The 22,151-nt window shown below is 40.8% G+C and overlaps 1 protein-coding gene across 2 annotated transcripts in view; it reads right to left on the bottom strand.

Annotated features, from left to right (window-relative positions):
* Positions 1-246: 246 nt before the first annotated feature.
* The window catches only part of pde8a (phosphodiesterase 8A), a 52,520-nt gene continuing 30,615 nt past the window's right edge, over positions 247-22,151 (bottom strand). For both annotated transcript variants that reach the window (XM_031728854.2, XM_039608458.1), the window contains exons 3-22: positions 19,725-19,915; positions 18,582-18,638; positions 18,365-18,419; positions 18,106-18,194; positions 17,809-17,887; positions 16,196-16,336; positions 15,542-15,630; positions 15,352-15,403; positions 15,224-15,266; positions 13,376-13,453; positions 13,057-13,127; positions 11,427-11,591; positions 8,870-8,918; positions 8,518-8,653; positions 8,200-8,398; positions 6,082-6,299; positions 5,146-5,278; positions 4,240-4,404; positions 3,988-4,117; positions 247-2,454 (exon numbers count right to left, since the gene is read on the bottom strand). In XM_031728854.2, coding sequence (XP_031584714.1) covers positions 2,348-2,454; positions 3,988-4,117; positions 4,240-4,404; positions 5,146-5,278; positions 6,082-6,299; positions 8,200-8,398; positions 8,518-8,653; positions 8,870-8,918; positions 11,427-11,591; positions 13,057-13,127; positions 13,376-13,453; positions 15,224-15,266; positions 15,352-15,403; positions 15,542-15,630; positions 16,196-16,336; positions 17,809-17,887; positions 18,106-18,194; positions 18,365-18,419; positions 18,582-18,638; positions 19,725-19,915 — 2,247 coding nt within the window. In that variant the 3' untranslated portion in view covers positions 247-2,347. The remainder of the gene's footprint in view (positions 2,455-3,987; positions 4,118-4,239; positions 4,405-5,145; positions 5,279-6,081; positions 6,300-8,199; positions 8,399-8,517; positions 8,654-8,869; positions 8,919-11,426; positions 11,592-13,056; positions 13,128-13,375; positions 13,454-15,223; positions 15,267-15,351; positions 15,404-15,541; positions 15,631-16,195; positions 16,337-17,808; positions 17,888-18,105; positions 18,195-18,364; positions 18,420-18,581; positions 18,639-19,724; positions 19,916-22,151) is intronic.

The following is a 22,151-nucleotide window of genomic DNA, read 5'->3' as shown; positions in this document are numbered from 1 at the left end:
CTTGTTCCTGACCCAGCTGAAATATCCTTTAACGGCTTTGTGATGAAGTGTGTCACACGGGGTCTCAGTCGGCTGCCATGTAGTTTGAGATGCTTCACAAAATGTTGAAAATCTTTTATTTAAACTAAGTCAAAAGAAAAGAATAAACTAATGGAAATAACCTGAGGAGGCAGACAGAGTCTTACTGCAGGCTGTGAAATAAATGAGCAAGTCAGAGAAAAGGCATTGAATCATAGACATTAAATATATAATTGACATTATTTTATTTTTCATTGAATAGTTTCTAAATTTTTTTTTTTTCCGTGCCTTCAGACCAATGTGTATCAGAAGGAACAAACAAATCCCCTGATTGCGTGTACATTTCTGTCATTTGAGAGAAACAACGATAATCGTGGTCAGCGCATCTTGTTAACCACCATTTGCTTAGCTGTTATGGCATTTAATATACTGTTTAAAGAGGAAATATTCTTAATAAGCGACAATCTTTAACATATATTAGTATCCTAATCTGAATCCAACCTTGAACAAAAAGCTGTTCCCTGGGTCTGTGCAGAAGGATGTTGGACAAGTGGCCAAAATAGAATGATGTTTGATCCAAAACAAAAGCAAAAAAAAAAAAGAAAGAAGAAGAAGAAGAAAAAAGAAAATCAATACAAGCTGGCCTCCAGGAGACTGCTTAAAGACAGTGATAGACAACTCTGCGATCCACATCCTTCTTAACCATTTAGTTCTCTGTATACATGCTCTGCGTGACCATCCCATTCAAAAGTATTCAGATAGCTATAATGGTTGATCTCTTTTGCTGCAAATCCAGTGTAAAATTCATTGTCTATAAAAATATTGAGATTTCCTTGAACATAACCTTCTGACTATGTCATAATAAAAACTCCAGATGTCTGTTGCAGTTGCACAGTGGGATGTACTGTATAAATATTGTATAAAATAAGGCAGTCTTTTCAGTAGGATAAACCAGATACAAAAATTTCTGGGAGACAAAATTTTTCAAGTCCAAAATGTTTTCACATATTTCTGCTGTTGTCAAATGTCAAGCGGTTTACAGCATTAAACCAAGAGCAAGGGATTGTTGCAACAATGAATACACCCACGCACTCGCAGCAACAACCAAAACACACCCACACACGCACGCACGCGCACACACACACACAACGCACGCACGCAAACTCCTGATGATCAACAATAACAGCTTATTCTCCAATGCAACATCCCATCCCTGGACAAATCACTGAGACGTAGACATTTCTAATATTGTTTACAGTGCAATACAAAAGTGTTCATTCAAACTGGTACTGTACTTTTGATAAGAAAATTTAAAAAAAAAGTTTAATATGGTAATGCTTCATATGAATAATAATTGTGAATTTTCGAGAGTTATAGTAGTATTTGTCTTCATTAGCTTTGGCTTTTCTCGCTCTTTATAAATTCATTTTGTTCTCGTCAACTAATTCATTTAGGAATTTTTATATAGAAAATATGGAACATCTTAAGAAAAATGTACACACCAAATCATCTGCAGTTAGATACCTACGATTGTGATGTTGAGGTTTTTGTCTCTCAGCGGTGGCCTAAGAGAAAGATCCCCCCCACCCCCCGACCCATAAAGAAAGCATCTCTTCTCACATGTCTGCTAAGACAGCTTGGTTGGGTTTCTCTCGGACACGTGTGAATATTGCCCCAAAACAGAAACAAACAAACAAACAAACAAAAAAACAAAGAAAAGCAGTGGAGTGTTCTTTCATGGTGTGACCTCCAGGGGGTTGAAAGAGCAGTCCTGCCTTGCTGCGAGCACAGGAATGGAGGTCAAAAGTGATTTCACGGCCTGGTTTGAATTAGATACCTTTTTCATCCAGACCATGCTTCCATCGAGTCTTTTCAGTAAACAAGCAGTTTTTACTCAAACAGCAACTTCACAGGCAGACAGGAGTGCCCACGTGGCGATCGGGGAGGGACGGGTGCTTCGCCAGAAGACCGGTAACGACCCTCTTTCAGTCATGTCACTTGACCAGCTACACTGCGATTGCCTGAGAGGCACAAGAAGTTCGTAAGGATGCTGCGTGTCTGTGTCTGTTTGTCACAGTTCGCGTACGACAGGCTCGTAAAGCCCGCAGCATTACAGCTGCAACTGCCTGTCAGGAAGGAAGTCCTTCTGTGGTTCTCTGTATGGACGGACATGTGGACGCTCGGTGTGCTACGGAAGCAGGAGAGTGAAGGCGAGGAAGCCCCTTGGCTGGCTGGGCTGGCAGGGAGAGAGACCCCCCCCAGCCAAGAGAGAGAGAGAGAGGAGGTCTGCCTCAGATTACAGAGTCCCAGGGCACAAACACTGCAGCACCTACTCGGGAGGTGGTCGCAGGCTGTGCAGCTTCCTCTCATCCAAGCCTTTCCAATACTTGAAGTTGTTGTCCAAGTGCTGCATAAGATTGGGGAGGTCTGCAAAAGCTGGGGAGAAGAAAAACCAAGATGAGGCTTAAAGATTACATTTCGTTTCAAAGATAGTATGACACATTTATATTTAATAAACATCTCTATCTCACTGTCACAGTATAAAAACAAGCAGCAGCATCTGGTGCTGAAAAATGAAGACAGCGGAACGTGACAAAAACTGCAGTTCCTCCGACGGCCACTTGGGTTGTGCCAATGGCCGAATACCCAATAAAGGTGATGGATCAAATTAATATTATTATTATGAGAGTCATAATAAACTGAATCTGCCTCGCTATAGTTTCATGTCATTTCTCCACATATAACCAACAGTTGCAATACAGGCGTGTCTGGGTGTGCACGGGCACACAGGAGAAAACAGAAAAGAGAATGAAACCATAATACTAATGTAATCCACCATTTTGGCTCTTCAGCTGTCATCCCTCCACTCACATGCATGCTAACTAATTACAGGGGGATAAATCAGTTAGCGTTGTATGTCGGCGCCAACTTTAATTAGATACCGTGGGTCGTAAACGAGTCGGAAGGTCGGTGGATCGATTCCCCGGCTACTTCACTCTGAACGTCGAAGTATCCTTGGGCAAAATACTGAACTCAAAGTTGCCCCTGATGCATGCATTGGAGTGTGAGTGTATGCATGAATGTTAGACAAAGCACTTAGGTGGAGGGGAAAAAAAGTGCTTGTATGACAGGGTGAAAGAGGCTTCTAGAAAAGCACTTTATAAGTAATAATTTACCATTACAGAAGGTGAGGAATAAACTCCATATATTTTTTTCCTCCCCTGTATGTTTGGGACACATTATGGAGAATGAATAACCTCCCCTGCCCCCCAATGGTGTGTCAGCCGTCGGCTTTGACACGGAGAAAATAGCACGATTGGACTTTAGAGCAAACCTAATTGCCACTTGAGACTGGTTCTAAACAATTGAAGCATCACAGCCCACCCCAAGTGAATAACGTCTTGGTTATACAAGCAGATATAGAACACGGCTACTGGTACAGCAGCCAATGCAAGCTGTGTCACTAACACTAAGTCACTGAACTAGTCCTCTCAACTGTGTTTGTGGTTTCGGTGCCTTTTGCAGCATTTTTTGAATGATTATCTGATCATAACATGGCTGTGTGAAAATGTAGGACTACTTTATTTGTGAGTTAGGACTAATTAGGACATCTATGTGCATGTGATGCACCCTAACAGTCTACGGGCGTGCCATTCCATCCAAACTAGACAACACTAGCAAGCTTACCAGGTTGATAACATCTATAGTGTATCTGCCTACAGTATGAGCCTTTGGATTAATTTCTTTACAAGGCAACAAAAGGCCATGTTTGATGGTACCAAACACTGAGTATGCTTGCTGTGATCTAATAACACTGAGAATTTTATTATGACACTGAAAGACAAATGCCACCTAATCACATTACAGCGAATAACTGAACCTCCTACGAATATTGATCCTGTGCATGCATAGGAATTGACACAAATATAGATATAAAAGTACTTTTTCTGTCATGCTGTGCAGACTTACCGTCCCATGCATCAAACATGTCTGTAATGAAGTAGTCTATGAAGGAAATCTGGGACTTTGGGATGCTACAAGTGTTTCTGTCAAACACAGGCATGACCACCGGTAGACCTTGTCTCTTCTCCTCGTCAGTCTGCATCAGAGATAAGAGCGCAAGGAGTCATCAATCCCAGTAAACACATTACAGCTGCTTCCTGCTGGATCCATTTCCACACGCATTCAACACTATGTTATTTTTTCCCCCCCTCTAATCACCTGTGCAAAATACTCCTCTGAGATTCGTCCAGCCCATTCTATACAGAGCTCCTGAGGCCTACATGGATTGGATATGTCTGCACATTTAATCAGCATCCGCTTGACAAGGATGCGATTCTCGGGGGATGTCAAGATGCTTTTGACAGATTCCTCATCGTTGTTTCCCTGTATATAAAGAAAGAAGACAAGAAAAAGCAAACATTTACCACAAAATAAACTCAAATTCATGTTTTTAGTTAAAATCAACAGCACCTTACAAGTGAACTACTTCACGAATAACCTAATATGTCTTTACAAAGTGCAGCCCTGGCAGCTGATAGGGTTTAGTTTTCCAGTCGTTTAATTATGAGTTACACTTCCATGTAAATGAGCACAGCAATCTTCATGAAGTCACATGATATGAGTTGTACTTTATGTTACAAGACTGAATTCACTGAGAGTTATGTTAAACCAACCTGCAGAAGAAGATTAGTTTCCCCTAGCAGAGTTATTTTATTCCAGATCTTTGCATTTTGTCTTACAGTCAAACGATATTATGTTTTTCCCTCAAGGCACTCTTTTATTAACCAAACCTGACCTTCATCACATTTTACATCAGACACAAATGCACAAGCCCTCTAAAAGTCCTACACTTAAAAAAGCAATACAGCTTTTAAATGTCTGTGTTGAGCATTCCACACAGGGATGAGAAAGATGGTACCAAGTTGCAAAATTCTCCCCCTACAAAGACATCTGTACCACAGCAAACACCAGTATTATCATCTCCCCAAGCCCTTAAACCACCGTGGCTTGCTTGTTGGTGTATCATTTTCTGGTTTATTTAGGGGGAAAAAGGGAAAATTATATTTCCTCACACGTGTGAAATCTATATTAAAAACATTTACGAGTGTTTAATTTCATTCTCACCCCATTCTCCTCCAGAGCAGCCAGTGGTTTGTTGATGCTGTTGACAAACTTGTTGACATGCTCAAAGTGTTTGGTCATCTCAGTTGCGAGCACCATGTCAATGATGGCCTGTCGTAATGTTCGATATTCATTCCTTGAGAGAAAGAGTGGACAGGAATCACGTGGGTAAGGGAGGGAAAGACGGGGAGAAGCGAAAACAGAGAGTGAGATGACAGTGTGGTAAATAGCCTGGAAACCCGTGTGAACAGTTTTCCCCTTCACTACAGTGACAGTGGCCATGAATGAATGCTTTGTTCACCTTCCCCCTTGGAGGGGACCAGCAAATGTGAGCTATTCTGTTTTGGGACTCAAATCACATTACTACCCGGCTGCTGTCAGCACACACAAACACACAGTATCACTTTCATCAGTGCGTATGGAGACTTAAGTCCTATGATACTTCAGATCATGTGCGTGTCTCAAAGTGCTTCCATATGTTAAATATAAATGAGCCTGACCTTACACGTTGCAAAATCTAAAGATTTTGTAGAGTGTGCAAAAAAACCCGTAAAATAAAATACCTGGAATCCTGGTTTATCTGATCAAAAGTCAGCAAATTCACTTAAACTGAAATAAATAATTCATCCCAAAATAGAAATTTAGTAATCAGTTTTCCGAGTCTGTGCAAGCAAAGGCTGTGTGGTAAATATTAGTCCTTTGAGCACACAGTGACAGCAGATTAGACAGCTTGATGTCTAGTATAAACGATAACTAATTTAGGCCTTGAGGCTTCAAATGTAGCTACATCCTAAAAATTCTTCCTCTTAACTCAGTTATTAGGGAAAAAGCTTAAAGTCTGGACACCTAATACATTTATGTTTGGGGAACTTGTGGTGTTTTACAGAGCTACTGGCAGTAAAAGCAAGCGCACAGATGGCCACATCATAAATCTCCTACCTTTCTATGTTTTTGAAGATGTTGCACTTATCATCTCTCGTGGTGATCTGGAAGGCCAGTGCGGCATGGTGACTCTCTAGTACAGCTGTGTCATTATAGAGGATGGCCAGCTCGCTTCCTGCATTGCAAAGGAAGCTGTTGGTACGGCCTGGGTGGTCCACATCGTGCACGGTAGCAGCAATCAGGGCGGCCACCTCATCAATGGGATCCAGACTTTGCTGTTGGCAGAAGCCAATGAAGTTAAAGGTTGGCATTTGAATAGCTTAATCGTTATCAGGTGAATGATAAGCTATACTAACAGTTGGCACAGTATAACCTTCTACTATTATAACATTTATATAACAAACATTTCCATCTTTGTTCAGTTCTCTGTCAAGATGATCCCACACTGCTTTAATAATGTTGAGATCCGGGGTCTGGGGAGTCCAATCCATGACTGATATTGATCCACTGTGCGTTCTTCTATCCAGGTTTGCTTTTACTGCACTGGCAGTGTGCTAAAAATGAAGCCAATGTTTCCAGATGGTTTTGCACAGTAGATCTGACAGCGTTTTCTGAGTTTATAATTCTATTTTTCTAATATTGCCAACAACGTTTATTGAGATGCAGCCCCAAACCATGAGAGAACCTCCACCGTGTTTTATAGATGGCTGCTCACACTCATTGTTGTACCTCTCTCCTGACCTCCTCCGTACACACCGACAACAATTTGAACCCAAATTTTTCAACTTGGATTCATCATTTATTAACACCTGTGGTCACTGATTTTCATTTCAGTTCTGGTGTAATTTTCTCCCAGTTTCCCTACCTTAAGAAAAGCTTTCTTAACAGCCACCCTTCCACTGAGACCATTTCTGATGAGACTTCAGTGAGCAGGAAATGAATCAGCTGAGGATTCAGATTTATCTCTCAGATCATTGCTGGATTTGTTCCTCTTTCCTAAAGACATGACTTTCAAAAACTGTTCATCTATATAGTGTTTTAGGGCTGTCATTTCTTCTTTTGTCCCCAATTTGTCCAATTTCCTCAAATTTCTTAAGAACATGTACTGCACCATGCTGAAATATTCCAAGTTTCAGCAAACAGTTCTTTGGGAATCATTGTGTCAGTGAGAAAAAGCTATATGTCCATCAAACTGAGTTATCTTTGACATTTTTCATAGAATCGACTAAAGAAGTGGGAAGAAATGTTGTTTTTGTGACAGGCTGCTTGCTGACTTGTCTGTTACGTGTGGACACAACGCTGGTTCATTGCTTGAGCTAGATGCATTTTTATGCTGGACTGATTCAAAGGTCAGTGTTAAGTGGAGTAAAATATGACCGCTGTAAAAATATAAATAAAATAATAGTAATAAAATAATAATACATGAAAGTCTGACTCCTTGGAAGCAAAACAGAAAGAAACAAGGAGTGGCTCAAGACTTTCACACAGTATTCTTTTATGATAATACACATTTCATGTCTAATGCAAGCCAGAAACCGAAAATCATTTAGTCTTTAAAGCACTTGTTTTTAAAAAAAAAAAAAAGCTTTGTTCTACTTTTGATTTGAGGTATATTTAAGACATTTAAAGAGTATACTATACAACAGTACATAACAGATTTTAAACCTGCTAACCCTGCAGATTTCAAGGGATTTATTAACCCTGGTGATATAACTACACAGTTTACGGGGTAAGCCAATGAAAGATCACTCCACTGAGTTCAGAAATAGACGGTTTGGTAAGCAGCTTTAGCCACTGCACATCACCTAACAGTTACTGAGCTACTGACACACTTGGGCAAAACCAAGACTTTTTAGGATAAAGTAGACTCAGACAGGACAAGTGACACCCAAGACTGTGCTGATACTTGTGTCTGGCTGTGTTACCTTCCAGCATTTAGTTACTGTAGAGGTCTGGGTCCAAAAATCAGAAATGGTGAACTCTTGCAAACAAAAGTAGGGCAGGCTGCTGAAGCTTTAAATAACTATTTTATCCATCTATAACATCTGGTTCTGACCTAAGATAATTCACATAAACCATAAGTGAGCATTGTTTTTAATTCTAAATGATACAAGTAATCAGGAAATATTAGCTTAATTTGTAATATACTTTTTAAAACTAACATTATTAATTTACCTTGACCCTCTCCTTGCAGAGAAAATAGGCCGTTGCATGCAGGACATCAGCTGCATGGGTAGAGTTGTGGTAGGAGTTACTCGAGTGGTAGTTCGCTTCAATGACTTGTAGCCAGGAGCGCAAAGTGGCTTCAGGGCAGTTTAGGAACTCACAGACCCCAAAGCGGGAGAAGATCTTCAGGCCCAAGTAGGTCAGAGGCCTGTGGGATGATTGAACATGAAACTTTAACACAAGCTGTCATCGCGAGTCTTCTTTTTATTTTTCCCCCCCAAAAAACACACAAATTAATCCTGCAGCATTAAACAGGTTCAGCCTCACCGTTTCAGGGTTGCCGCCTCCAAGTTGAAAATGTCAAAGTCCCAAGAGTCCTCATTCTCCATGGTCTGGGCGATTCGAGGGGGGATGTCGTTTAACGACAGAGGAGTTGTCAGGTGACTGGGGAGATGGTGGGGCTCTGTGAGGAAAAGGAAGACACGACAAAGGAGGAATTCAAATGAAGAGGAAAGGGAGGAAGGGAACTAGGATGTTTTTTTAAAAAAAGATGCAGGCAGTTGAACAATATAAGATACAAAATACACAAAATATACAATATACACCAAAGCTGGAAAGAAAATGTAATGAAAAATCTGTACTCTGTGTCGAAATTGCAGTATGCATTTTGTAAACTCACGTTTGGTGGAAAAGATGTATTCATTTCCCGACAACCTGCGTAAACCATCCTGTAGACCAGAAACAAAGAGTTTTAGGGACTGCAGGTAGAGAGAAACAGTTGAAAAAAAAAATGCATGCACAGAATGAATAAATCCATCCTTCAGCTTTCTTCAAACAGCCACATGAAGACTTCAGCTCATTGTCAGGAGCACCAGCATCACCTCTATTAAATCCTGCGGTGTACCGTCAAAATTATCTGGAGAGTGAAACTCTTCAGATGCTTTGAGTTTATGCTTGCATTAGATGTTATATAAAAGTTATCTTTGGAAAATTAAGCCATTTGGAACACACACACACAGAAACATCAGCTCGGACTTTAAAGAAATCTGTGCCAGATCAGCCTGAACATCTGGATTCAGCCATCACAGATGTTTTTCACAAAACAGCGTGAATGGCATATGAATGAGCCACAAGTCAGGAGGAATCTCCATGCCAATAGTAAATTTAAAAAAATAATTACAAATGTAATATTGTCTACACACAACCTATGAGTCATTTTAATTTGGTAGTTAAAGAGCCAATAAATCATTAAACCAAAACAGCAGTCCCAATAACGCACATTCAAAAGATGAACGTCAGTTATCACCTGTGTTTATTGTGATTTAAATAAGAAACAGGTGGTTGGATTTTGGATTTGTCTCAACAGCTCTGTAAGGAAGTGCATCTCACGCGAGAGCGCAAAAAAAGAAAGAAAAAAAATGACAAATGTAGAAATAGACCTGTTGTTCCTGCCTTTATGAGTGTTCTTCCATCTGTGCTGTGGTGACACAACGTTTTAAAGGCCACGTTAAGCCGACAGAGGGATGACATGGCCAAATTGAGCTTATTAATGACACCAACACGCAGTCAAAAGAGAAACAAATTTCTGAACTGACCGAGTAAGAAATAACACTGTGATAAGTTATGTTCGCAGGTCAGATAATCTGCATCGAATGATTTCATCGTGACATTTGTCTTCCTCTGGGCATTGATGCATGCTGTGATAGCAAATGGAGCTTATCAGTGGGGTAACACTTCATCACCCAAATAATCAAACACGTGGTGAGAAGCGTAATGATCCGGCTCTGCTAGGACTGTGATTTGTACCAGCTGTGCCGAACACACTGTGTGTTAAGAATTTGAAAGGTAATTTACAAATATTATAAATAGCTCTTGAATGGACTGCCATGACATTTTGCACACAATGCGGATCAGCTGGCTTTCCCTGCTGGTTAACAGGACAGCCATGTAGCTCAAAGCAAAGCCTGAGTCGCCATAGCACCTTGAGCCCTATCTACATATAAAGCCATTCACCTGTTGCCATCACTTTGTAGCAGATAGTTGGTCTCCTGTCTCTGCTTACCTATATTTCAAATTTAACAGGTCAGCCAAAGTCAGCACGGCCGACAGAGCCGCAATCGACACATTGATGGAAAATAACCAAATTAACAAAAAAACAAAACATGACATTATGAACATCAACTTTCAAGTTCTTTCTCCAACTCGCCAGCAATGAAAATTACAGACTTCTATCATCCAGTCATTCCCATGCTAGATATATCTGCTGGGTGTTGGTGAGTCCATGGGTGTGTGTCACAGAGTGAAATGTTTACTTCACAAGTGAAAAAGGAAGAGGAGACTGGCTCATCTTTGACCCCAGCATTGTCTCATGGTGGCGTTGCCTCTGCTACACGCTGGCTATTTTAAGACTTCTTCACCCAGAAAGATGACAGCTCCTCTCTTAATGTTCACTGGGCGGTTTAAGTTCAGAGCCAGCATCCCGTTCACCGTAGCAAACTGGACACCTATCATTTTAGCAAAGCACAAATTCAGCTAGGCGCCTCATAAACCAGTACGATTGTGTAGAAATAATCTTCTAATCACAGACGCCTCATGGTTTTCGGATTCCATTAGCTTTATCACCTATGCAGAATAAATCTTTCTGGCGAAGGACCAACACCTCTATGCTTTTGTGTTTCCGCAGTGGACATGTATAAGTAAAGCCATGCTTATTCATCGGATCCAAAGAACAGGATGTTTCCAGGCCTGTGGAGTCGAGAGGAAAAGGTTCATGTGTGCAGAGCGAGAGAGAGAGAGAGAGAGCGAGAGAGAGAGAGAGCGAGAGAGGGCGAGGGAGCGGGGGGAGAAAGAAAGGGTGGGGTGGGCTTTCCTCTCCAGCCTACAGGAGCACAAAGGACAATCTAACACTTCCTCTGGGGTTGTTGCCAAGACTGCCAACTTGGCACTCTTTCTACTTCTGTTCTTCACCATTGCTGTCTGTGAGTCGCTTTTTGCCTCCCGCTCTCTTACCGTCCTCCAAAATACGAATTGATATATTTGCAAAAATACGAGGGCCACATTCAAGGACGTTCCCAAAATGCCGTGCATTTACATTACCACATCGCGGGCATTCATAGTGCAGGCATCCTGGCTATTCAAGAGTCGTCATATAGGAACTGATTCATTGGTAGATGGAGGAAACAGGTTGTTTCAAACTACTTGAAGGACTTTTGTGCTCTAAAGGATCTGCGACTTACCGTCATCAGCCCGCCTACAAGGTCATTTGTGTGAGGATCTTCATCCTTGGTTCCCAGCTGTGGAGAGTAGAGCTCAGTGGTCCTTAGGATCTCCAGTACCCGATCCAAGGCCTCAGCAACAGGCATAGGACTGCTTTCCTGTGCTGCATTAATGATGTTGATTACCTGTGTAATGAAATATTATTAATATTATCATCATCATCATTATTATTATTATTATGATGTAGTATATACAGGAGGAGATGTGAAAAGTAAAAGCCCCCCTGTAACCATGATGGTTATAAATGACATGTACGTTGAACCAAGTACAAATAAAATAAAGAAATTCTTTCAAAATATTCATAAATTCTCCAATAAAAGTGTGTTTCAAACAATGCACATTAAACTAGCATCACTTTATTTGGGCCATTTCAAAGCCTCTGGGGCCGCACTAAAAAGGCTCTGTCCCTTGTAGTTTCAGGCATACACACGTGTAAATTGGAAAGAAAAAAGGGTCACAAATACAGCTAGATGACTCACTGGAAATGTACAAATTTTGTTTATTTGTAAAAAGTAAATGTATCCTCTGTAAAAAAAAAAAACTAAACAAACATCAGTTTCGCAGATTAACAGTGCACTCCTCTAGCTATAATACACAATGTAGCGTCACAGCAGCAACAATTGCTTCTCTACAATCACTGCGGATGTCTTTCATCTTTGGCACACCTGAATGCTCCAGACCAGTAAACCGCCAAAACTGTGACTTCAATCTTCCTGTGTAAGAAGTAAGCATGCATGTAGGTTTTCTTTTGTTTTGTTTTTGACATGCAACCTTCTGCATTTTGGCTTCGTTTTTGTTAAATAAATACTGCCACAGTCTAATATGTCACGTTTTGTTTTCCATCTGGGGTTGTGTTTACCAAATTTCAAAACCTGCTGAGGAACAGATAATTCTTTATCTCCTGATACATAGTACACCCTCTGTCAAGGTTGTACTTTCTTTTTCATATGACTGTATGACCTGCTCTTGCTCAGTAACTAATAACAGTACAATATCAAAATGTTTCTTTAAGTAAATTAGTATTTAAATAGGAGCTCAAAAGCACAGACGTTTTCATTTCTACTCAGAAGGCTGAGGCGGCTTTAGCAATGGGCACCTATGGGCGAGGTCAGCAAACATGTGCAAGAACAGAAGTTCCAGTTAATTCGCTTACACACACATATAAACACACACAGTACCCGCAGTTCTATCAGCGCTTTATTCTGGTGAGGATGACGCCTACAGGGACTGACTACACAGTCAAATGATACAGCAGAGGAACTGCAGTGTGTCATATGACCCATCCCTGGGGACTTTTTCTGTTCCGACTATCCAGCCTGCAAACTGCATAAACCAGTAAAACAGCAGGTCATTCTCGTCCAACATGCTTTAGTGTCTTGTGCATAAAATCTGGTATTTTATCAGCTTGTCTACTAAACATAGTGTGTGTGACCTCTACACTCAGTGCTGGTAGCTCTTCAAAAAGTGCTCATGGCAGTCGTGGCAATTTCTATAATCCAAGAGTTCAGTCATGAGATCCAAAACATCAAAACAAAGTGCTAATCATATGATAGAGGCTGGGAGGGATGATGAGGAAGGAAATGTACCCACCTTAGTGATGGGAGCCTCTATAGTCATGGAGTGGATACGAGCCATTGATGAGTGCCTTCGCTGTGAGCTCCCTGGAAGAAGGAGAAAGAAAAAAAAAAAAAAAAAAAAAAAATCACAACCTCTAATGTTTATTTTCAGCAAACTGTGAAAGTTGGGTAGTTCAAGCACAAGTTAGGCAGCAGTTTTCCCAACCACTTTCTAATTAGCGTGTTAGTGTGTGTATCCAATCAACACTTGATGTAAACAGACAACAGGGAATGTTTCATAAGCTGACACGAAACGCCCAGAGTTTCCATCATCTGTCTCCTTTCACGCTCACCATCGCTCCCTCGAGATGTTGTGGATCTTACGTCCAGAGAGCCTTTCCTCCGGTCTTTGTGCTTACTGGATTGTATGTCTGGGGAGAAGAAAACACCTTTCATTAACTGACTGATCTTTGGCTAGAGGAAGAAATCTGTACTTGTATCTATTTTAAAAAACAAAACAACAACAACAAAAAATTTGTTTTGTTTCTCGCATTTCTGTTTTTTTATTTGGATGAATATGCAAAGTTGCAAAAGCGGAACAAAAAAAATTGAGCCAAGAAATTGAAATCTAATACAGTTTATGTCAGAACAAATATGCTGCTAGAAGAAAACTGAAAAGCAACAGTAGACGTTACAGCTGTTTTACAGTAATATCAGTCTTAGACATTGAGTGTGTTATGGAAGTCCATTCTACAACACGTTCTGACTTCCACATGGAGCTCAGCCTTCAGCCCTTCAGTTTCTAACGTAGGTGAGAGTCTCAAACACACAGGAATAAACAGAGCATTTCCTGGGGACTGTTCCCAGATGCAAGTATGCTACAGAAGTGTGTGTTTTGGAATGACATATTTAAAGCTCTCAATACAGTTTTTCAAAAAACCATTAACAAAGGACCAACAGTTAGTCATTTTAGGAGTACTACCAAATGGTTTTACAGGAAACAATAAAAAGGATCTCTTAAGAATCTTGCTTACAGCAGCACTAAAGTGTATCACCATTAAATGGTTAAATCATGACCCACCTTCATATAATATGTGGATTGATAAAGTAAGATTTATCAGATGGAGAAAATAACATATGCTCTGCGGATTCAGAGAGAATTGTTCAGGGAGCGTTGGCGACCCATACATGCTTTATTGTTTCAATAATCTAGCATAGGTTTGCTTCACTTTGTTCATTTATTGCTACTAAGATTGTCACATCTTTGTTTTCTTTTCTTTTTTCCTCTTGTTTTCTAGTATTGTTTTGTGTTTTCTTTTTGTAGTTTTTTTAATTTTAACTTGTGCTTCTACATTGCTGTTCCCGTATCTGTTCAACTTGTGAACACTGACAAGTATAAATTGCAGGGTTGTAAATTATAATAAAAATTGAGTGTAACAAAAAAGAAAAAGAAAGAAGAAGAAGTGTGTGTTTTTAAGGCAATGAAGAAAAATCCCACCCAGTGTTATGGTGGACCTTGTTGATGGGAATGTAAACTACTTTGGATCAACAGTAGTCTATCAGGAGAAAAGATCTCATCATGATCACCCCCCTCCCCCGTTTGTTCGCTAAATGTCACTTGCACTTTCCAGTAATCTCAAAGAGTTCACCAACTTTTACTTGTAGCTGTAAGGCTTCCCAGACAAGAAGGAAGATTTTCAAAATCAATTTTTCGCAGTGAGCTGGTGACGCCAGCACAGGAACGATATGATCCCCGTTTTGTTTGCCTGTCAGAAGTCAAGCTGCTGCATTTTGATATCGGTTGCAGCTGTGAACTGGCCTTACACTTCAGTCCACAATACAACGAGAAACAATAGTCCAGTTGAGAGAAAGTGAAAATATGAATGACCTTTTCAAGGTAAACAAAAAGACAGAATTCATTCCTCGTGAGATATTTCTCAGCTAGATAAAGCAGGACTGCACACTCTGTTAATCTCAGGTTTAAAGTTTGGGTTGTGATTATAGAAAGCAATGAGTTTTGCTGGCATGGTGCAATATATTTGCTAAAATATTTCCAAAGTCTGACTTCACAAAGCTCCCAATTGCATGCATTCTTATTTTAAAATGACCAGCAGCTTGGCCGTCAAATCATCAAACCTTGCGTGACTTCTGGCACAAATTTTAGGATATGGAGGATATGGTCAGCATTTAATGGACCTCACCTGTCTGAGACTCTGCCTGCACACGTTCACTGGATTTATCAGTCTGCATGGACAGAGTGGAAAAGCAACATGATGAAAAAGCAAAAAGCTCACATCATTCTTCATTAACAACTAGAAACACATCTCACCTTATTATTATCATTTAAAGGCCTGTTGATAGACACATAGTGTCTGATTTTTCTGTGAAAGACAAAAGCACATTAACACAAAAGAGAAACCTAAACTGAATAATTATTACAGTGTAATCATTCTGTTGCTGAACAGGTCATTTACATTAAATCAGCCTACAGGAGCGAGATTTCCAAAACACTCACTCACCCTCCCTGCCCAATTACAGGTGTGATCTTCACATTTTGCTGAATGCTGTCTCCATTCTTCTTTTTGGCATAGTAAATCCCCTGCCATTCCTGGAAAACATAAAAATAAGTCATGTGACCAATTATTTAACCATTTAACACAAAAACTGACAATATAAGACTTGAAAACATCCGATAAATAGGTGTGGAGCTCAGTTGGTGTTTGCGCTGCAGATTGGGGGGGAGGTAGGAGGGGGGTCAGTGTATTTCAGATGGCAGCCACTTGCTTTAATGGGTAAGGGGCACGCTCCTGGAGTCCAGTGCTCTTGTTTCATGTCACCCCCCCCTACAGACTACCTTAGTAGCTTGAAAAGACCCTTCCTGCTGTTAGCCTGTCTGCGACTGACCTTCGCTCTCTGTGTAGTGAGATTACAGCACAGGCATCAACCGCTGCTCTTATGCACATGAAACGGAGGTACTGGATGACCGGTTGTGCAGACTTACAGCACACACATGACACGCCAAAACTGTACATGTATGACCAATCAGAAAAAAAGCTCCTCACATATTACCTGATGAAATTAAGTCTGTGATGAAATAAACTACATTTAAAAAAATGTGTATGACCTGAAATGTGAGATGCGAACGATAAAATGATTTGATAAATGCACTTTACCTTTCCTTTGCGTATGCAGGAGTTTATCGTTTCAAGGAGATCAGGCTTATTCTTCTCACTTTTAGGCACTTCTATTATTTCCTTCCCTATTAGCTCGCCTTGTTGGTAGCCCATAATGGACTCGTAGGCAGGATTCACATACTGTCAAGGAGAGGCAACAAGAGACTGTTGTCTGCTGTTTAAAAGATGGACCATGAGTTAAGACCACTACCTCTACTGATACAAGATACAAAAGTCTTGAGCAACCCCAATTCCTTTATATTTTGCCAGGAAAAAGTGAAACAGGTGGAGCAATTTATTGAAACCTGTGCAAACATACATGGAAACGCAGTATATAAAGGGAAAAACAGAGTTTATACAGCTCTAATGAGGCTGAAAGTCAATAATTGGTATGACCACCTTTTATCCTTCAACACAATCTGAACTCTTAGGCAAACTTTCTTGGCATTTCTTTAAATAGTCTTCAGGAATAGTTCTACAGGCTTCTTGAAGGACATTCCAAGCTCTTCTTTGAACGTTGGCTCCCTTTGGATCCAATGTTGAGATCTGGGCTCTGGGGAGACCAATCCAAGACTGATAGCGCTCCATTCTGTTTTTCCTATCCAGGTATGCTTTTACTACACTGGTAGTGTGTTTGGCATCATTGTCATTATTCACTGTGACAGACCATAGCAGATGATACGGTACGGTGGAACAAAATCCAGCAAGTCTGACAAGAATCCCAACACCACCGACTGAAATGGCTGTAGTCACAGACTGTTGCACCTCCTGACATCCTCCACCCATACTGACATTGGATCAAAAATGTCAAATTTTGATTGATCACTCTATAAACACTGATTTTCAGTCCAGTTCTTGCCTAAACTGGCATTTCTATTTTTTTCCCTCCCATTTCCCTCCTTTAAGAATGGCCGTTTATAATCATATTTATAATATGTTTATTTATATATGACTTATTAATACCCCCTTGAAAAATAGATTTGGTCTTTGCCTTTTCTAAAGGACATGACCTTTAGATACGGTCCATCTGCTGTAGCCTGCTTCTTTCCTTCTCCTCTACTTATTGAGTTTCCTCAATTTTTCTAAGGTAACATTGCACACCATGCCAAGGTAAGCCAAACTTTTGGTTTATAGGTCTTTGGGAGTCAACTTGTTAGTGCACAAATATGTCTGTCAAATGACGTAATCTTTAGATTAATTTAAAGAAACTGGAACAAATTGTCTATTTTTACAACAGGCTGCTAGTAACAAAGTTCCTATAGACATAATTTCAATTTTTTAGATGTTGAGTTGTCCAGTATGTGTATCCACAACTTTCAAAAACCCTTGAGAATTACTGCTCAAGAGCACTTAAAAAAGTCTGGATTCTTGGAATCAAAATATAAACAAATGAGGGGTAGCTCGAGACCTTCGCACATACTACACATACTACACATACTACTGTATATGTAAATATGAGAACACAGGCTATAGTATTATGGGTCATTCAGATGACAGGAACGAAAACAGGATCTTAAACAGGAGAGATTGTGAAAGGAAGAAACAGGAGGGGAAGTTCAGGGAAAGAGAGAGAGAAAAATTGAGCTAGAGGCAAAAGTTTATGAAAAGCCCACCTGAATAACTTGATCTTCAGAAGTGATCTCTATGGCCTCTTGGCTTTGTTCTAGAGCTGTGAAAATAGCATTGCCAGCCCTTGTGTAGAGACACAACAGCACCAGAATTATTGCTGAGAAATGCAAAAGTAGCTTAACATTTACCAACTTTTAAGAAAAATGTAGCAGGCGTTAAAACTGGGATTGAAAGTCAGCGTGTTCTTTCCGATGCCTTGCTCTCAGTGCACGAGCATTTAAATAAGGGCACTGTGTATTTAACTACAACACAGGACATCACACCGATACGGTGTGACTCACCTCAATTTGAACTGTGCCCGCACCTCTCCATGCTCCAACTGTAGCAGCTCATTGTAGCAGGCCATCATATTGGCATTTTCCACATATCTCTGAGAGTCAGAGCAACACAGGTAAAAGGCAAAAAAATAAATCCCACTTGCAATTCATGAACAGTCCAAATCTGGACTCCTGCCTTATATACCGATAGATTAAAACACATCAGTACATCAATACACACGCAGTCGTTAGAAGACACACATTTAAACACAAAGTCACTCACCCTATTAAAGCCAGCATTGATCAGTGGCATCACAGAGGCTTCCTCTCTGTCTGGCCTTAAAAGGAGAGCACGTTTAAGCACCGAAACACCGACAAGACAAAAAGTTGTTTAAAGAACATCAGACGGTTACAGCAGACCTGCTCCAAGCCAAGCATTTTCAATCATTTCAAAATACAGTGACGAAAAGACGACGAAAAGGAAGAAAGAGATTACATACCTTTTCACAACGGCGACTATCACAGTGTTTTCTGAAGAGTTGACTGCTCTAATTGACCTGAATGTAAACAGAGGGAGCCTTTTAGCTGGCGAGCAGGCTGGTGGAAAAGCCCATGGCATCAAATCAATGTATTTTTCAGTTTTTCACGCTCCGATTCTCCCAGGCAGGCAGAGCCCACTGGTGGAGCTCTGTGAGCGGGCCGAGGCCTCTGAAAGAATGCAGTGTACAGGGCCACTCATCCGCCTGTGGTTTTCCCCAGCCAGTGGTCATAAAGGCCCTTTAGTTCCCGTGTACACCGAACATATGGATCGGCCAAAATGAATAGGGTTAACATACACGCTGGGCAGGGCAAATGAATGTTTGTCAATGTGTTTTTGGTTTGAGCAGAGGCTAAAGATAGAGAGTGGTATAGGCAGTCACCGCTCATTTCTCAGTGACATGACTCCACTAGGTAGCATGCAGTGGTAGCCGGGGAACCCAAAGTGAGCTGAGCATTTACCCCCACACAGAGTCATAATCACCAGTGCTGTATCAAATGCACTGTAACACATGAAAAGTAGTTCCATAATTGTTCGGTCACAGCCCTTAGATGACAGCCACTAACAAATTCACTTCAGCTGTGTTGGTTAAAACAAAAATCACAGCGTGATTAAGTTAATTTATATCCCGCTCTAAGGTCCTACGATCTAGAGTGCGTAAAAACAATTTACAAAGCATGTCTAAACAGTCTGTGAAAAAGCAATGAAAAGGTTAATAAAAAAAAGGTGTAAATGATGTGAAGCTAGTGGAAACTGGGTACAAACTGCTGAAATAGCAATAAGTAGTGGGTCAGTGGCTCAGAAAGTAATGACCCAAACAAATGGTCACAGTTTACGAGGTAGTGATATTTGAATGCAAACTCAATTCCTGACTGGTCAATCACTGATAGCTCAGCTCAAAAGTATCAATGTTCATATCACCAATAATGTTAAATGACATCCAGCTTAAAAAACAAAAAAAAACAAAAAACCCCAAAACGGCAAGAGGAATAGATACTTGACCATCTGCAAAGAGCTGTGCGGGTATACTGGACAAAACAAAGCCGCAGATCACTACACCGCATCACTCTAGGAAAGGGCACAGATGATGGGAGAGCTTGCTTACCGGCATAGTGCTTCAGCGTCAAAGTGTCTGGAATGTCTGTGGTCAATGATAACGAGGTCATGATGCTTCTCCAAGAAGCATTCAAGAGCCGACTCCGGCGTTCGCGCCATGCTGCACCTGAAGTTGGCCTTCTCGCATGCCCAGCAGAAGCCATTACTCTGACTATCCTCTTTGGCAAAAACTAAAAGTACCTGCAAAAGAGACATGGCTAAGCACATATCGTAATATAGACAAAAGACATCTATTATTACCACAGTTAATAAATGAAGAGTGGTAAAAAAGAACACATTAAAAGAGTCTCATAAGTAAAAAATTATGTATGCAAACAGATTTTACACTCAGTTTGCTAGCATGGACAACAAAGACAAAAGCACGCAAGTGGCAACCTTTGGTGGGTAAAGTCCACATTAAAGTGCCAAACACTTATTAAACATCTCCGCTGTGTAAAATTCATCGTGGCTTACATTTACGAAACATTAAGGACCGAGAAGTGGCTGTCAGTCATGGCTCTAAAAGTAAGGTGGTGCCAGCCACGGTGCCACCCTCAAGGTTTTGGAATAGAACTTCAAAAACCATTGAGTGACGCCATGATGGATTCAAATATTATTGTTTTTTTTTTTACTAGTAAAAATATCCAAATAGTAAGGGAGTAATTAGGACAATACCATTATATAACGTCTATGGACTAAACCTACTGTGGCACTCAAACATCTGGCCTAAAGAACTGTGATAATGATTCTGTTGATTCATATAATCAGTCTTTTTTTAAAAAAAAGTGAGTCTATGAAATTATGCTCTACTGGTTGGATGTGTGACAACTACAGAGTGGCTGTATTATTAAAAGGAATCTGAAAATATTTATTGCACAACCCTGGAGAACTCCCGTGCAAATCCTTCCGAAGTTGTGATTCCATTAAGGAAATTAGATTAATCACAAATGATGTACCCTGGGCCTTTATTATCAGTTCTGTGCCCAAAACAAAAATGGCTACAGGGATATGGGATCTGAATTGTCAAAACATCAGTGTCACATTTGTGGTCATTTGCGTGTGTCACTCTAATCAGCCTGCAGTGTGACCTCAGGCCTCCAGTGGGTAGGCCCTGATTGATCAGCTCGTACTCAGATGCATGAGATTTTCTTGTCTGCTGCCATGAGCTATAGCACAATTAATCCAGGTGGCCTTGACTGGCTGTGGGCCCCTCCACCAGTCTGCCAAGGCTGTGGCCCAACGAGCTGCTGCTGCTATCGTCAAACCTGAGAATAGGCTCTCTCTCTCTCTGCCACCATACTTTCAAATAACCCCATTACATGCGCAAATACTGGACCAGAGCTTTAGGCCTGCCTCCAAGAGCACTGCCGCACTAAGAGTAGATTCATGAGTCACCCTCTCAAACAGACGTCATCTCCAACTGTTGGCAGGGAGCAGTGTGAACGTAAAGAAAAGAAAGCTTGTTCTGCAGTTTTAAGTTTGCATCACACCTGTAAGGTTGAGTTAGGATACAAAGACCTGATTTTGCTGAGAAAAGTAGAAGCTCTGTCTTCCACACAATGAGGGGATAGAGGATTGGCTGTTTGGACAGTTGTCTTTCTGATTCATGCTGACAATTGGCATGGCATTATTTAAGTAGCAAAACATAGCCTCAGGCTCAAAGCACCGAGTCCTTATGTCTGAGAGAGGTGTTGCTAATCCAAGCCATATTCCTCATGTGAGCATTTTTCCTACAAGCGGCATTAAGTGTCCGGGTCATAAATACATCACCTCTGAATCCTAGAGCTATGTTCGGTACGCACAGGGAATTGGATCAGAATTCCACATTGGGATGTTGGTAGAAAAGTCAACATTCCTGTAGAGCTGGAGGAACGGGGCAATATAGGCCACGATAAGGTCTACTTAGGGGATTCTTGCTGGGCCTAGACAGATATACCTTGCTTATAATAACAAAACCAGTTACAACTGACAGGGAAAAATAAAATCTATAATCTCAAAGGACATTTAAAGAAAAAAAAAATTCTGAAAATCAGGATACACTGCTCATGCTCCAAAGAGTCAGATGTACCAGCAAGAGAAAGTAGCAGACAGACAAAGACATCCAGAGGGAAAAAAAATAGTTTGAAGGGGGTAGTGAGCGGTTTGGCAGGGTCTGATCACTCAGTCTAGAAAACATCATTGTTGAAAACAGAGGGCCCGGCCAGATCCTGTGGACCGCGAGAAAAGAGGAGGAGCAGAGAGGAGGAGGGAATGACAGGATCAGCTGTGAGTGACAAAAACAGGAAGGGGATATCTCTCTACCTCGCTTTCCTACTGTGGTCACAGCGGAGCGCATCAGACAATGAAGCAGTCTGTGCACTTATATATGTCATTACAATGCACGACTTCTAATATATCCAGCACCTTCAAACCATCACTGTTATGAGAATTTGTTGCA

This window comes from Oreochromis aureus, linkage group 1 (genome assembly GCF_013358895.1).
Source record: "Oreochromis aureus strain Israel breed Guangdong linkage group 1, ZZ_aureus, whole genome shotgun sequence".
Classification (NCBI taxonomy): Eukaryota; Metazoa; Chordata; class Actinopteri; order Cichliformes; family Cichlidae; genus Oreochromis; species Oreochromis aureus.
The sequence above is the reverse complement of the archived record's forward strand: the minus strand, read 5'-3'. Positions and strand labels throughout refer to the sequence as shown.